Source organism: Bufo gargarizans, chromosome 10, assembly GCF_014858855.1.
Source record: "Bufo gargarizans isolate SCDJY-AF-19 chromosome 10, ASM1485885v1, whole genome shotgun sequence".
Lineage (NCBI taxonomy): Eukaryota > Metazoa > Chordata > Amphibia > Anura > Bufonidae > Bufo > Bufo gargarizans.
Window position 1 is genome coordinate 48,720,293 of NC_058089.1, and position 17,298 is coordinate 48,737,590.

The 17,298-nt window shown below is 45.8% G+C and overlaps 2 protein-coding genes across 5 annotated transcripts in view; one reads left to right on the forward strand and one right to left on the reverse strand.

Annotated features, from left to right (window-relative positions):
- Positions 1-8,523, forward strand: part of LOC122920399 (fatty acyl-CoA reductase 1-like) — a 69,498-nt gene extending 60,975 nt beyond the window's left edge. For all 4 annotated transcript variants that reach the window (XM_044269862.1, XM_044269863.1, XM_044269864.1 and 1 more), the window contains exons 10-12: positions 2,966-3,095; positions 4,430-4,557; positions 6,097-8,523. In XM_044269862.1, the coding sequence (XP_044125797.1) occupies positions 2,966-3,095; positions 4,430-4,557; positions 6,097-6,259 (421 nt within the window). In that variant the 3' untranslated portion in view covers positions 6,260-8,523. The remainder of the gene's footprint in view (positions 1-2,965; positions 3,096-4,429; positions 4,558-6,096) is intronic.
- Positions 8,524-11,730: 3,207 nt separating this feature from the next.
- Positions 11,731-17,298, reverse strand: part of LOC122920055 (nuclear pore complex protein Nup160-like) — a 17,068-nt gene continuing 11,500 nt past the window's right edge. The window contains exon 12 of the mRNA XM_044269266.1: positions 11,731-11,865. Coding sequence (XP_044125201.1) covers positions 11,731-11,865 — 135 coding nt within the window. The remainder of the gene's footprint in view (positions 11,866-17,298) is intronic.

The following is a 17,298-nucleotide window of genomic DNA, read 5'->3' on the forward strand; positions in this document are numbered from 1 at the left end:
TTTTAATTTGAAGCGTCCCCATTGCCATGTGAACGCCTCTGTTAGAATATACCATCGGATTGGAGTTACATCGTGAAACCTCAGATCCGACAGTATATTCTAACACAGAGGCGTTCCCATGGTGATGGGGACGCTTCAAATTAGAATATACTAAGAACTGTGGACATGACTGCTGCCTGGCAGCATCCGATCTCTCACAGGGGGCTGTGATCCGCACAATTAACCCCTCAGGTGCCGCACCTGAGGGGTTAATTGTGCGTATCATAGCCCCCTGTAAGAGATCAGGTGCTGCCAGGCAGCAGGGGGCAGACCCCCCTCCCTCCCCAGTTTTAAATTCATTGGTGGCCAGTGTGGCCCCCCCCCCCCCATCATTGGTGGCAGCAGAGAGTTCTGATCGGAGTCCCAGTTTAATCGCTGGAGCTCCGATCGATAACCATGGCAACCAGGACGCTACTGCAATTTTGGCTGCCATGGTTACAGCACAGACCTGTCACTTGCCAGTAGGAGCAGCGCCCGGCCGGTCACAGACAGCGCAGGTAAGTATAATGCTTCTAAAATTGCTAAGTAACCATGGCAGCCAGGACTGCAGTAGCGTCCTGGTTGCCATAGTTACCGATCGGAGCCCCAGCAATTAAACTGGGACTCTGATCGGAACTCGCCGCTGCCACCAATGATGGGGGGAGTGAGGGGGGTCTGGGGAGTGAGGGGGGGTCTGGCCCCTTGCTGCCTGGCAGCACCTGATCTCTTACAGGGGGCAATGATATGCACAATTAACCCCTCAGGTGTGGCACCTGAGGGGTTAATTGTGCAGATCACAGCCCCCTGTAAGAGATCGGGTGCTGCCAGGCAGCAGGGGGCAGTCATCTACACAGTTCTTAGTATATTCTAACTTGAAGCGTCCCAATCACTGGGAACACTTCTGTGTTAGAATATACTGTCGGAACTGAGTTTTCACAATGTGAAAACTCTGCTCTGAAAAAGCTGTATGCAGACGGATCTGTGGATCCGTCTGTGCTAAAGTAGCCTACGGACACGGATCACGGACGCGGATGGCAATCTTGAATCCCTCCGTGTTTTTTTTACAGACCCATTGACTTGAATGGGTCCGTGAACCGTTGTCCGTCCAAAAAATAGGACGGGTCCTATTTTTTTGACTGACAGGAAACGCTGATCATGGACACGGATGACAAACGGTGCATTTTCCGAGTTTTCAACTGACCCATTGAAAGTCAATGGGTCCGCAGAAAATCACGAAAAACGGAACAACGGACACGGATGCACACAACGGTCATGTGCATGAGGCCTAAGTCTGGGAAATGTATGCATGGTTCTTGGAAAAAAAATAAAAGAATACCATTAATTTTCCCTCCTGGTTTCAGATGCATCAGCTGCACACTTTACTTTGTAATCTACTCAAACTGAAAAGCATTTTAGGTTAAGTGCTTTATTATCAATAGCCACTTTCCTCTCTGCCTCAGATAATTCCCGCACAGACCATTAAATCTCTGGGCGGCAGCGAGTGTCAAGAGTCTAAAACATTTTGTTTTCTGGGGAATTATCTCTTAATCAGTCTCACACCGACCAGCAAAGGCCACTTTCATGATGGAACTGGACGTAGCATGGTTAGCTGGATAGTTTACCCATAGTTGGCATTTTGCAGAACCTTGTACATCTGTTTTGTGGGTTCTGATAGGTTCCCCTACTCAAGAGGTAGCCGTCATACCTACCGTAAACCCTGACACCTCTGCTACATAAGACACCATTATTGTAAATGCCACTTGATGGGTAGGTGGGCTTTTTGCAGATTTTCCATTGGAGTCCATAAACGAGCCATTTTGTGGGTGCTGGCCTGTCACAGGATACTTTCCCGAGTAGTCGGATGTGCAGTGCTTGCTTCTTCTGGCCCCCAGTAATGGTTTACTCTGAAGGGGAACTCTGTTGGTCACAGGTTGAGATGACTGGAGTTACCCAGGATTAGAAAGAAGTCTCTGTGCCCCCTGTGTCTGGTCTATTAGCTCACTCGTGTTTATGTGAATAGGGGTTTGCTGTAATACCAGACACAGCCTTGAGGGGCGCTGTTTTAGAAAGCAGTAGACTTTTTTTTTTTTTTTTTTTTTTTTTCCTAATTCTGCATAACCCCTTTTACCGTACAATAAAAGCGTTTTCTCTCACCTCACGCGTTACAGCCCCTTCATATGTACCAAGCACTGTGTCTATGGTATTTGCTTGGTATTGCGGCTCACTTTCATGGGACTGAGCTGGGCAAAGGTCGTGTGACCGACGGACATGATTGGCGAGGCAGCACTGCTTGCCTGAGCAGCAACTGATTGTTAATGCTAAGCACTGGGTTGATATTTAGGTCCCAAAAAACCCTTGAAGATGAAAGGAGCCCCTACGCAAATCCATCTGATTGTAGCGCCCTGGACTTTCCTGCTCTTGTATGCCATGCACCCTCCTCAGTCCAATAGAACTGAATGAAGCACAGCACATAAATACAGATCTGTAATGGTATTAGAGCCGGCGTCCCATTGTACAAGCCTTAGTAATCCCGTTATTGCAGAACCACAATTCCCAGAACACACGGCTGCAAAATCCTGCACTAACAGCTGCACCGCATAGTACGCAGCGTCCAAAGCTTAGCTGACCTAATCCTGAGCACTCCGCATTCCCTGTCTGTCTGTCCTACTTTAATTCTCATTATATTTGCACATTGAAACCTAAATAATTTTCCTTTTCACGGAGCAGAATCTTAATGACTTTCTTTACCTGCACGGTTGTGTTTTTCCCTCAATGCTGCTTTTATTACTGTTCTTCTCCCCTCATTTTGTTTATTTTATGGGTTGGTCACTATTTTTCAGCCCAGAATATCTTGGGACTTGGGGCTCCCCCACTAGATTACCCTCACCTGGGATGCAGTACTCATTCTCGCCTCTTTCCTCTTCCTTCCCCCACCCTTTTGGTTAAGGATGATGAAGACTATTACTCGTCTACACAAAGCCATGATGTTGCTGGAATATTTCACGAGTAACTCCTGGGTGTGGAGTAATGAAAATACCAACATGCTAATGAACCAGCTCAGTCCGGACGACAAGAAGGTGAGGATCACACCTGTAGGACACTGGCTTCAGATCGGTTATGTAGGTGCTGCCTTATGGGTCCCCCCAGGCTCCCCACTCATTGCTATTCGCAGAAATCCCATAGCGGTATATGGAGAGTGTACAGCGCATGGACGGCTACACCTCCATTTGCTGCTGTGGGACCCACACCTGTCTGACATTGAAGGCACGTCCTAGCAATGTACCACCATTGTTGGGAATACCCCTTTTATTATAATGAGCAAAGTGTGGATCACCTCACCTAGTCCTGCTTGGGGCACAATCACTGAACCGTGTGACTGCTGTGTCCATTCTGTGGACTGCAAAAAGTGACTGCAATCACGGTTGTAGTTCGCAAAACAGGCACGGCCGTCGCACAGTTGTGTGAATGCGCCCTTAGGCGGAAAAATTCTCTGTGCACTGACAAACTGGGTAGTCCTTCAGTCCACAATGTCGGCTGCGAAAGCGGAAAGCATCTAGCGCATTGGAAATAAAATCCAAAAATGTAATTTTGGGTTTACAAAAATGTTTAAAATCCAAGTAAGCGCTGCTTCTCACTGCTGAGTAGGATGGTGAAGACATCTCATAGATCAGGCATTCTCAACCTGCGGCCCTCTAGCTGTTGCAAAACTACAACTCCCATCATTCCCGGACCGCCTACAGCTATCAGCCTACAGAAGGGCATAGTGGGAGTTGTAGTTTTACAACAGCTAGAGGGCTGCAGGTTGAGCATGCCTGCCATAGTCTATATTGAGACTGCCTTCACTGGAGCGCTCAGCAGTGAGAAAAAGCACCGCTCTGCGGAGTGTGTCAGACTGCTCCTTTATAGAGATCGGCGGGGAGTCTCTGATATTGAACCCCTGCTAAAGCCCACTGCAACATCAAGATGCTCCCTTCCCAGCAAGACTGCTTACCCTGCCTGACACCTGTGGGTAAGGATCGTGCGCCAATGCGGGAGCCTCCCCCTCCACATCTTGAAAGCGGTGTACCGGCAGCCCTCTCAAAGCGACCAATCACAAAGCCCCTTTCTAAAAGAAGCTTTGTTATTGGCTGTTCCAGGCCGCATCGCTGTGCGGTTCATAGTGTGCCCTGCGCTGATGAATCGCAGATAAAGTCTTATTGTTACACCTTAGTCTTTTTGCAGGGCACACATGCCATAGGTTCGCCACCACTGCCCTAGATGTTCACTGGGCATTTCAAATGCTTTTTCCACTGCAATAACTTGTTTTTCAGGCTAGATTTTTTTTTTTTTTTTTAAGAGTTGGTCTGAGGTGCAGGGTAAGTTTTGTTCCTGTGGCTGGTAGGTGTTCACATTGGCTTGTGTTTGCTTGCAGGTGTTTAACTTTGATGTTCGGCAGCTGCATTGGGCAGAATACATGGAGAACTATTGTATGGGAACTAAAAAGTATGTTCTCAATGAAGAAATGTCCGGCCTCCCTGCGGCCAGGAAGCACTTAAACAAGTAAGTTGTCAGCTACTCGCTTATCGCTTGGTGACTGTGGAGCTTCACAGGTGGGCAACCTTTTTAGGCCATAAAGACATTTTGCAAGATGTCTGATTTTTAGGAGGTTTATAGCTGTGAAGGGCACCTTAAATCTGGCAGTATTGTAGGCCAAAACTGTTACTTGGGGCACTGCTCGGGGGCATCTATAGAGTTTTGGGGGCCCCATAGTAAAGATTATTATGTTTGCCTCCATCTACTTTGCATAATCCATAGATTGGTTCACTGCACCCTTGTTTTTAGGATCTCTTGAGAACAGGAACCCAGGATAGGTTCTCACCACCTATTAATATGAAGCAGGGATGCTCAGCCTGTGGCCCTCCAGCTGTTGCAAAACTGCAACTCCCAGCATGCCGTAGTAGCTCTAGGCTATCCAGACATGCTGGGCGTTGTAGTTTGGCAACAGGTTGGTCATTATATAAGGGATATAGCCCACTATCTCGAGGGACCCCATAGCTTACCTTTGTGTTATATATGCTTTTGCAACCTCATTTCTATGAGTCCCCTAGCCATTCATCAGAGCCATGAGGGGCCTTCATATTAGAGATCCAGATTTGACTTGCAATGCTTCTATTGTGGCATATTTTATACCATCAATGTAGCTAATCCTTTTTTTTTTTTTTTTTTTTTTTTTTTTCTTTTTATTATTTTTTTTTTTTTACTAATCTGTTTTGATTTTTTGACTGTAGATTTTATTACATTTTTTATGCCTGACCCTCCTTTATCCTAACATCGCCCAAATTCAGGTCACCCCAGTAAACATTACATGGTTGGCCAGTCTTGCTAAAATCTTCTGGTTTGGCTGACGTTCTTTTCATGTGTATGGCCACTTTGAGCTGTTTGAAGGGCATCTGTCAGCAGTTTTGTACCTATGACACTGGCTGACCTGTTACATGTGCACTTGGCAGCTGAAGACATCTGTGTTGATCCCATGTTCATATGTGCCCGCATTGCTGAGAAAAATGATGATTTAATATATGCAAATGAGCCACTAGGAGTAATGGGGGCATTGCCCTTTTAGAGGCTGGCCTGGCCCTGTCAAAGTGCAGTGGTTGCAGAGAGAGCAGAGCCTCTAGGTGTAACTGCAACGCCCTGGTTGCTCATAGAGGCTCATTTGCAATATATGCGCTTTCATTGACAGGGCCAGGCAGTGAGAACCTCCATAATGCCTGGCTCAATCAAAATGAAGAGGGTGCAGCAGTTTCAAAGTGGGTATCGTAGTTGCAGAGAGAGCAGAGCCTCTAAGAGTAACGGCAACGCTCCTGTTGCTCATATAATTTGCATATGATAAAACCTAATTCTTCTCAGTAATGTGGGCACATATGAACATGGGACCAACACGGATGCCTTCAGCTGCCGAGTGCACGCGTAACAGGTCAGCCAGTGTCGTAGATGCAAAACTGCTGACAGATGCCCTTTTTAGTTTGACTACTTTTCCCCTTCAGAATAAGATTTTTCAGTGCATCTCCTTCTTGTTTCTTGAATCTCATTACCTTCCAGGTTAAGAAACATTCGCTATGGATTCAATACCATCCTCGTTGTCCTCATCTGGCGCGTCTTCATCGCAAGGTCACAAATGGCAAGAAACATCTGGTATTTTGTGGTTAGTCTGTGTTTCAAGTTTCTGTCTTACTTCCGAGCATCCAGCACCATGCGATACTGAAGACTCTGGACGCACAGTCGTGTTGGACATCTATGCACACAGCGGCAAACTGCACAGACTCTGTATAACCCGATCAGTGTACTATTCATGTCGTGTACAGCCATTCTAACTCCAGACAACATGATATCATTTTATTATTATTTTTTTTTTCTTTTCCAAGTGTACCTTAGTAACAAACTGCACATGTCAGATCAAGCCAGCATTAAGCAGAACGGTTTACCGAAATTTTACTATAATCCTAATCATTGATGGGTTTCCACCTATGCCATCTATACAGAATGCATCCCTAAAGTAATACACAGGTGTGTGCCGTGCCTGATGTTGAGCATCACGCACTGGACACCGATGGGTGCTATGGTCAAATGTCTGTACTAGGTGGGTCTACAGCCGAGATGTGCAACTGTAACTCCCAGCATAGCCTGGCCAGTGTCGAGAACGAGGACTGCTAAGCCCTTTTGACAAGTCTGTTTTAGTGAATACCTCTATACCACACAATACAACCATTTTGGAGCATCTCTTGGAATTCTGCATTGTGCTGCACCTCTGTGATTTTTCCTAGAAATGTCTATATAAATTTATACCTGGACGTTGTCATTTCCCCGCGTCCCTAGGTTGTGCCCTGACACTGTCGGCACTGATTGAACAGTTTTCAGAGCGTGTGGCGACAAGCCTTATTGGCGAGGGATAGTAACACCCAGTTGCCAATTTATTCATGTTTCCAGAAGGAATAATAGAGGAATGTTGCAATGCAAAGCTATAGTCTAGCTATTTTCCCAGATTTTCTGAAGAATACAAGTATTTAAAGGGGGTTTCCGGGGTTTTCATATTGAATATATTATTGAGATTGGTGAGGGTCTGACTTCCAGCACCCCCTGACGATCCGCTGAGGCACAGCTCGCCAAGCACAGTGCTATACATGGTCTAGTGGTCGTGCTTGGTTTTGCAGCCCAGACCCATTTACTTGAAAGGGACCGAGCTACACCTGGGCCAGGAATCGGTAACCTTCAATATGCTAGCTGTTGTGAAACTAGAATACCCAGCATGCACCCTTACTTGGCTGTTCCTACAACTCCCATAGAAGCAAAAGGAGGATTCTGGGAGTTGTAGAACAGCTATAGTGCCGGAGGTTCCCGATCCCTGGCCTGGGCCACCTGAGCGATGAACCGTCACAGCCTCGGCCCCTTCATACAGCTGATTGGCGGGGATGTCGGATGATCTCCATATTGATGATGTAACCTGAGGGTAGACCATCTATATGAAAATCTCTGAAAAACACTTTAATAAAGCAGACCTGGCAGGAGCACAGTAAGGTGCTGTTTGCCTAGGGAGTTGTAGCCTGCATGCTTTCAGGGTATACTGGGAGTTGTAGTGTCACAACATCTAGAAAGCCAAAGGTTGGCGACCATTAGTTTACAGGTTGCCCTAAGGCTCGTGTCTGTGTTACTTGGCTTCCTCTCACATCCTCTATCACTTTTCTACTAATTTTCTATATCCTGTTTTTTTTTCCCCCTCTTAGACTTTTTGCTATTGTAACTTTATCTATTTTTTTATTTTTTTCGCACATTTCCATGTCTTTACGACATCCCTTTCCTTTTTTTCGCACCTGAATTCTTTGCACTGCATCAATTTAACCAAGCAATTAAAACGGTTCTGGATATTTTGTAGTTTTATATACACAAGGAAATCTCTGAATTATGCTGTGTGATCTGTATTTGCTACATAAAGTGTGGTAACCACTGAACACTCACGTCACTGCTTGGTTGGAAGTTTTTCTTTTTGTAAGTGCTTGCATCATCACCTCCGCCTCATATGGGACTGAAATGGTCTTCCCTTCACTTGTGTTTTTGGATAAAGACCAGTTTGACATAATTCTGTCTTCATTGCCATACTTGTCATAGGGCTGCATGGCATTCCCTCCTCTACTCCCATATTTTCCTGTATAGTTTAAAACGGTTATCCCATAAATCCATTTTCATACAAAAAATCTTGAAGTGAATTAGTGTTATTAGCATATAAATACATAATATCATGTTTTTATTTTTCCCTCTTGGTGCTTCTGCTGCCGGGGTCAGACTCTGGGCTGAATCGGTCTCCTTCCCCCCTCTGGCAGCTGATGATATAAACCCTTCTGACTTCCCATGCAGAAGGAGTCTTCTTGGCTATGCTGCCATGTTGCTGCAGGGGCTCTTACTCCCAGCAGTCAGACCCCCAGAGATCTGACAATAATGGCCTATCCTGTGAATGTGAATAGCTGTTAAAGGGCATCTGTCAGCAGTTTTGTACCTATGACACTGGCTGATGTGCACTTGGCAGCTGAAGACATCTGTGTTAGTCCCATGTACATATGTGCCTGCATTACTGAGAAAAATTATATTTTAATATATGCAAATGAGCCTCTAGGAGCAACGGGGAGAGAAAGCACAGCCTCTAGGTGTAACTGCAACGCCCCTGTTGCTCCCAGTGGCTCATTTGCATATAACAAATAATAATTCTTCTCAGCACTTCGGACACATAGGAACATGGGACCAACACAGATGCCTTAAGCTGCCAAGAGCACATGTAACAGGTCAGCCATTGTCATAGGGACAAAACTGCTGACAGATGCCCTTTAAGTGCTGATCATGGGGAACCCCTTCATTTTTTTTTTTTTACAATCTATACAGTGATTGGTAATGATGGGACAGCCCCTTTAAACTCACATTATGGATTATTCAATGTTTAAAAATGCTCATAAATATGCAGAAACTGCCATCCAAACGTTTGGTTTGGCCTAAAGGGGGTGCTATGACATTAGAAAAACATCCCCCGGAATAGCATCACTCCAGTTCATGAGCATGTACTGGTCTGGTAGTTTAGTCCCATTAAACAAAATGGGAACGAAGTACCAAATCCACCCTAGATGAGAGCGGTTCTGTTTCTGGAAGAAAGAGGACATCTTTTTCTAATTTGCTACAACTTATATGGAAGGATGAAGTGGAGTGGCTGACTGCCTTCAACACAGCCAATTCTCCCTCCAACCATGGATGCCACTGAAAGTTTCAGGATCTGTTACCATTAAAGAGGTGTTCCTGTCTCATAAAGTGATGTCCTATGCCATGACGTCACGATTAGCGTTGCTCTGACTTTTGGGTGCACCATAGCTCTTGAAAAAAAGTTTTGCAGTGTGGAATCGGTCTTTTCCTGGACATTGGCGATCATGGCCACAGAATTTGCGACTCCGCTCATTGAAGTGATTGTGGGCAGCTGCAGTGGCCAGGAGTGCAAAATGTGCAGGGAAGGCCTATTCATTCTCCAGATCAGTAGTGGGCCCCATGGTCATAAACTGATGGCATATCGCTAGCATTTAATGACTTTGGGTGGCACAGGACCAAAGTAGTGCCCTCACAGCTCATATTTTGGTCCCTCTTGGATATGCTCTGCAAGGTAGGCCCATATCCGTCTTTATAGCGCCCTGCCATATACCCAGTAATGATAGAAGATGTCTACAGGGACCAACTGGTTGCTTTACTTCAGCCATAAGGCCAAAAATCTGTATAACCAATTCCATTGACTTGTTGCCTTCTCAACATTATCACTAGGTGCTTTTTGCTGAACTGAATGTGTACAGTATGTTATTTTGGAGGGGGTCCTCTGGTTCCCTGACCAGTTGAGGGTTAACTGCAAAAGTGAGATTGACATGCATTGTTAGAAAATTACGGCATCTGTGGCTGAAAATGTAAGTTTGTCGCTTGTCCAAGATTAGAAAAACAGGGATGCTTTCTTCCAAAAACAGCTCCCCTCCTGTCCACAGGTAGTGTGTGGCATTGCAGCTCATTCCCATTCATTTCAGTGGCGCTGCAATACTAGGCACAGCCCATAAACAGGTTGGAAGAACGCAGCCATGTTTAGACTTTTATACAACCCCCTTAAGGCAGTTGTCCGGGTAGGTGAAATAGATCTGCTTATTTTTCCTACTCTAGAAACGGCCCCACTTGTGCCCATAGGCTATGTCTGGTGTTTCAGGTCATCTAAATTCAAGTGAATGGGATTTAGGGTCTTCTGTTACACAGGGCGACTTATCAGCAGGGAGCCAGCCGGTCCTGATAATTGCCTGATCGTCAGAGCAGGCGAGAGCTGCATTTACATGGTATAGACTTATCGGTCATTGTTTCTGCTTACAATCTGCTGCCTAGATACAATGATATTTGAGGTTTGCTCATTCGTTGGGTGATTGCCGTTACATTTAGGGCTCATGCACATGGCTATGTGTCTGCTACATCTTCCGGACCAGTGGTTACTCACCTGACCCAAACTCGTAGTGCTTTCTGATGCAGTGCTTTCCTATCTGACGGGGAGTCTGTTTTACTGTACTCACATAATTGTCTGAGTACAGTACAATAGACCTGCATCAGATAGGAACTCACTGCTTCCTAAGGCAATATGATACAGTGAGTTCAGCTCAGATGTGCTGCCTTCAGTCCTGGAGATGCAGCCCACACACAGGCCGTGTTTCCTGAGGTGCACACAGTTGTGTACATGAGCCTTTAAAAGGGGCAATTACAGGAATACAAATGCTGATCCCTAATTGACCCAATCAATGATCAGTCCGTGTAAAAGGACCTACTGTACGGTACTCACATAATGCTGTGAGGAGCAGCGTTCCGTTTCATGGAGCGTGTTTTCCCGTTTCCTACATTGACCTATCCCCAGCAGAGGTCATCAATATCAGATTGGCGGGGGTCTGACTTCCGGCACCAGTGCTGATCAGCTGTTTTGAAGAGAAAGCAGCGCTCACAAGAGTTGATCGGCAGGGGTGCCTGGAGTCAGACCCCTGCCGATCCTGAGGATAGGTCCTCAATGTAGGAAACTGAAAAACCCCTTTTAAGGCTAATTTTGCACCAGGAAAACACTCTACATTTCCCAGACCGAACGCTGCTCCTCTGACGGGAACTCGCAGCATAAGAATGACCTAGGATACTGTAATTTCCCACCTGACCACTTGTCTACTGTACTGGCAACTTGGTGAGAACCATAAGTAGGCCTGTGGTCCGGCATGAACTTGCATACATGAGTTTGGGTTAGAGGAGCAGCGTTCGGTCCAGGAAATGCCGCCACGGAGCGTGCTTCCTTGATCTAATACGGTCATGTGAAATTTGCCTTAGCTGCTCCTTTGGCTGCTATAGGGCGGATGGAGAATGTAGCAGAGCTGTAACGTGTGAACCCACAGTTTTAATTATCATATGATCATGCCATCCCTGAATAAGAAAGCCACTTACTGTGTGTGTAACGTGAAGTGCCCCCGACACGTGGTTTGTCAGTCCAATCACGTGGTGCGGAACCCTTTTACCTTAATTGATGTTCTTACACGACCCACAGAAGGCTGCTGTCGCCAGGAGTCCTCCAGAAGTCATGAACTGTGCTTACATGTTGTGCAATGCTAATCCACGAGGCTCCTTTTCTGTAGGTGTGGGTTAAATTTGGAAACTGTTGTGTCAAAGCTCAGTGGGTTTCAGTAATCCATGAAATGTCATTGCTCTTCTCCTTTTTTCAGAATTGTATAGCATTTCATTCATTCTTCTTGAGCTGCCACGGTCCAGGACCACACTCGGGTGTGAGACGGTGGACGGCTACAAAAAAAAAATAATGAAATAAATGATGACTTTTTGTGACATCTTTGCCTTTTTTTTCTCTGTGCTTCCTGAGTGTTGATTGTAGGGTGCAGTCGGAGTAGTTCTTTATTGCCATTTAGCAAGCCTCCTCTGCCAGTGACGTCATTACTCCGAAGATCCTGCCCCACAAGAATGTCCGATAGGAGTAGAGCACATCCAGGGAAAGGGGCTGTAATGTGTTTGTTTTTTTGTTTTTTTTTTATTTTATTTTTTTGTTTGTTTTTTCTTATTTCTACCTGCATGCAATATGAGGATTACCCCTTGCTAGGCAGGTGATGTGACTGTTACCCTGCCATCTTTCTCCCTGTCCCAATCATTCTGTCTTTGCTGTAATGGAGTAATGCCTCCACAAGCAGACACCGTGCTTTGCTTGTACACAGCAGCCAAACTAAACAAAACAGTGGTACAGTGCAAAGCATGGGGAAAAGCAGTATCCCAAGCCCCTAGGAATGAAGAATGCCTTATACAAATCACAGCGTCCAATCTGAATACAACAAATGGCACAGAAGCATCACCTCTAGGTATTGATTTGCAAAGACTTGGAGCTGCTTTAAATATTTTAGGAAAAACATAGCGGTTCCCCCTCCTCCCCCCAAAAAATAAAACTGCGCCACATCGGTCCGCTGCTTGTGTGTGGTATTACAGCTCGCTCAACACTAGTTGGTGTACTGAGGTTTGAAATATGCCGGGAAGTAAGCGATGTGTAACCATTTCCACACATAGGCCACGTTCAGATGACTATAATGCGGCCACAAAGTTTTGCGACTTCTTGAATGCAGAACACTGACTTGATAAACGTGTCCCAAATAACCGAACTGAAGAGTATTGAGTAAAATGGCCTCCGTATCTCTCGCAGACGTACCTTTAACCTTCTTTATCCATGTAAATATTTCATTTGGAAAGAGAAACCTATAGCGTTTCACTTTTGACCCTCATTTAACTAAAGAGCATTCCTATGCAATTTTAATGGCAGGGAACAGCACTTAAGCTAAAGCAGTCATAAAATCCAGAGCGGGCAGGGTAGACATTAAAGCGGTGACTGTAAATGGGAAGGTGTTGAAATGCTCAGTCTTTTCTGTTCTCTCTTCTTTTGGGGGGGAAAAAAAATGGCTCCACCAATATAGATGTAACTGTGTAAGGCCTGTTTCATGCTTGCGTTGTGGCTTTCCGATGTTGAGATCCGGCAGAGGATCTCAAAACTGGAATTAAACAGATCCATTCCATTTAATACATCCGGATGCATCCGTTTCGGCCCGATCTGGTTGTATTAAATCTAAACTGAACAAACCATTGTAAGTCAATAGGCGCCAGATCTGGGGGTTTTTTTTGCTAACCCCAAAAAATATGGATCTGGCACCATTGACTTACATTGATTTTAATACCGGATCTGGTTTGTCCTATTTTGCAGACCGGACACAAAAATCACACCTTGCGCTGGTTTTGTGCCTGGTCAAAAAATGCAACAAGCATCCTGATCAGTTTTGTCCCCATTGCCAATGAATGGGGACAAAATTGATCTGTTTTGGCCCGGTTTTGAGATCCTCTGCCACATCTCAAAACTGGAACGCAAGTGTGAAAGAGGCCTAACCTTATATTGTCAAATCCCTTTAGTCTGCCATCCACCAATACAGATTTTGGCGTCTGCACAGGATGTAGAATCTTACTAAACCAGGACAACAAGGCTTAAAAGGGTTGGCCCAAGATTGAAACTGGGTAGATGGTGTCTGATCGGTGGGCCCCTGTGTAGCAGCAAAGGGTGCACGTATGATATATCTGTAGCATTGTAACCTAAAAGGTAGGTACAAATGACATTACGTAAAGATGGATGGCCCAATAAAGTTATGGATGTGGTGACCTGAGGCCATTGTATGTCTAATACATCTCAATGTTTCCTTCCCATTGATGTGTAGGTGAATAATGTACAGTATATGTGGCGCCAAGGACAAATCACACTCACCGTATACTGTCGTGGCCAAATGTTTTGAGACTGATGCAAATTTTGGTTTTTGCTTGTGATTTTAGATCTGTCAGGTGCTTCTATGGTACAATTATAAGCATTTCATAAGTTGTCTTAACTGTTCTTGACAAATCCATCAGGTTTATGTAAAGATGCAATATTTCCCGTGTTGACCCTTCTTTTTCAAGACTTCTTCAGTTCGACCTGGCCTGCTAGATGACCGTTTCTGGGCCAAAATCCTGACTGATGACAGCCCATTCCTGCCTAATCAGTGCTTGGAGTTCATCACACTAGAAGTCCATGGACCCAAAATTTTAATGTTTTTTTCACCAAACCACTTGCACAAATTTCGCCTGGATAGTTGGGAATTGCTCTTGGCTGAGTTTCACATCCCATTCTTTAATGATGGCAGTTTTCACAGATAAAATTGTGAGAGATCCCACGCCCCTAGATGATATTTTTCCTGATGTCCCAATAGGCTGAATTGGGCTTCATCAGAGAAAATAATTTTACCCCGATCCTTCCTGCAGAATGTCGGTCTGTCCTTGATGTTTTTCTTGGAGAGGAGTGGCTTCTTTGCTGCCCCTCTTGACACTAGGTCATCCGCCAAAACCCTTTGCCTGCCATCCCTATACAAACTCTGTACTGGTGGTGGCCTAATCCCGTCATTGAATTCTCATGAGACAGTCTTGGCATTTGATTTACATTTTTTGGGCCCCCTGGAGCCTTCTTCACAGCAACTAAACCTCTCTCCTTGAAGTTCTTGATGATCCAATAAATGGTCAATTTAGGTGCAATCTTTTAAGCGGCAATGTTCTTTCCTGTGAAGCCCTTTTTATGCAAAGCAGTAAAGACTGCAAGTTTCCTTGGTTAACAGAAGAAGACAATTAAGTCAAGCACCTCCCTCCCATCATTTTCAAACAACCAATCTGCTCTTCCAATTCAATGAGCACTTTCTCCTGAGCTAAGGAGAAGATCACCGACATGATGTTAGCAGGACCGAAATGGGAGTTTTGTGAATAAATAGAGTTTTCCTAGCCAGGAATGACTGCAAGTAAATGCAATTCATCTGATCACTCTTCATAAAAATAAAGAGTTAATGCAAATTACCATCATTAAACCTAAAGCGGCAAACTTTGCGAAAACAGAAATGTATGTCGGTCTCAAAACTTTTGGCAATGATTGTGCAAAGATGAGCGTCCTTATGTTTGGCCACAGATCTCCTGGCAGAAGCATTTTGTGGTTTTTGTGAGGGAAGTGCATATTATGGCGGCACTCTGGATCTCACAGTGAGGACACTGCCACACGGGGCGAATACCCTGCAGCTGCAGAACGATGTGCAGAAAATCTGCAGCGTGATACAGTAGCAGCATTTTACACTTAACAAAGTCCTGATAAAAATCTGTGGCAAATCTGCCGCGATTCCGCAAGGAAAAGAATTGCAGCTGCGAAATTCCAGGAAATGCAGTACATTCCGTAGAGTTCGTTGCAGAAAATTCAACGACTGAAAAACGGTTTCAAGTGCTCTGAAGGCAGCACAAACGGATTTCTGCACGACCCATTCAGACGAATGGCAGTGAGATTGGGATTTGGCCTCAGAAAACGCATGGGTTAGGTCAGGCATGGGCAAACTGCTGCTCCCCAGCTGTTGTAAAACTACAACTCCCAGTCTGCCTACAGCAGTGCACGATGGGATTTGTAGTTTTACAACAGCTGGAGAGCCGCAGTTTGCCCATCCCAGGGTTAGGCGATAAATATGATCACCGGGACCTCCGCTGATCACCAGAACAGGGGATCGCAGAATACCCCTTGCACATGGATTGCGGGCGCATGCGTTAGCACCACTCCATCCACTTCTATGGGACTGGCTTAAATATACGAGGGCTGTACGCCGCAGTCCTATAGGCAGTGTATAGGCTATGGGTCATGCATCAGCCCTACTGGCCCAAATATACGAGAGCTGTACGCCGCAGTGTATAGAGTATGGGTCATGCATCAGCCCTACTGGCCCAAATATACGAGGGCTGTACGCTTCAGTCCTATAGGCAGTGTATAGAGTATGGGTCATGCATCAGCCCTACTGACCCAAATATACAAGGGCTGTACGCCGCAGTCCTATAGGCAGTGTATAGAGTATGGGTCATGCATCAGCCCTACTGACCCAAAATTACAAGGGCTGTACGCCGCAGTCCTATAGGCAGTGTATAGAGTATGGGTCATCCATCAGCCCTACTGACCCAAAATTACAAGGGCTGTACACCGCAGTCCTATAGGCAGTGTATAGAGTATGGGTCATGCATCAGCCCTACTGGCCCAAATATACGAGGGCTGTACGCCGCAGTCCTATAGGCAGTGTATAGAGTATGGGTCATGCATCAGCCCTACTGACCCAAATATACAAGGGCTGTACGCCGCAGTCCTATAGGCAGTGTATAGAGTATGGGTCATGCATCAGCCCTACTGACCCAAATATACAAGGGCTGTACGCCGCAGTCCTATAGGCAGTGTATAGAGTATGGGTCATCCATCAGCCCTACTGACCCAAAATTACAAGGGCTGTACGCCGCAGTCCTATAGGCAGTGTATAGAGTATGGGTCATCCATCAGCCCTACTGACCCAAAATTACAAGGGCTGTACGCCGCAGTTCTATAGGCAGTGTATAGAGTATGGGTCATGCATCAGCCCTACTGACCCAAAATTACAAGGGCTGTACGCCGCAGTCCTATAGGCAGTGTATAGAGTATGGGTCATGCATCAGCCCTACTGGCCCATTCACACAGTGAGCAGACCCCAGTATTCACCTTGCACACCTGCCAACTGCAGTAATACACCCCTGCCCTGTTGCAGACCCTTAGGCTTGATTTAGTAGAGTATATTGTACCCGTTATTTCTTTGGCATTGAACTAAGGGCTCATGCAGATAGCTGGGCACTGGCCGTTTTTGCACTGCATCACGGATGCAGACCCATTCACTGGAAGGTGCGCCGAGGAACGGTGGCCTGGCAACGGCCGTGTGCATGAGCCCCAAGCATTAGTTTACTCCAGTCGTCAAGCGGCTCGTTCATACACTTCATGAATGATCCCTGAAGAAATTCAGCGATCGAGCTAAATCACCGCCCTCACAATGCACCGAATACAGCAGAGAGCGCCATCCGCACCTCCCTAAATACCGCAGCCCACTCCTTGCCTTCATGCTGCGCACAGGGAAGGACTGTCCTCTGCTCTGTGCGTTCCGATGAGGCCTCATTCAAAAGCTCATTGTTCCTCATCTTTTCGCTGACGATATGCAAGTTATTTTCCCGGACACACTTCTGAAAGTTCATTATGAATGCTGTAAATGTTGCGGGGTTTGAGGCGCCGATGGCTGAGAAGGTCACCGGGAACATCTGCTTACTGAGGCTGTCGTCACCTGTCGAGGGCGTTTGGCCGCCTCG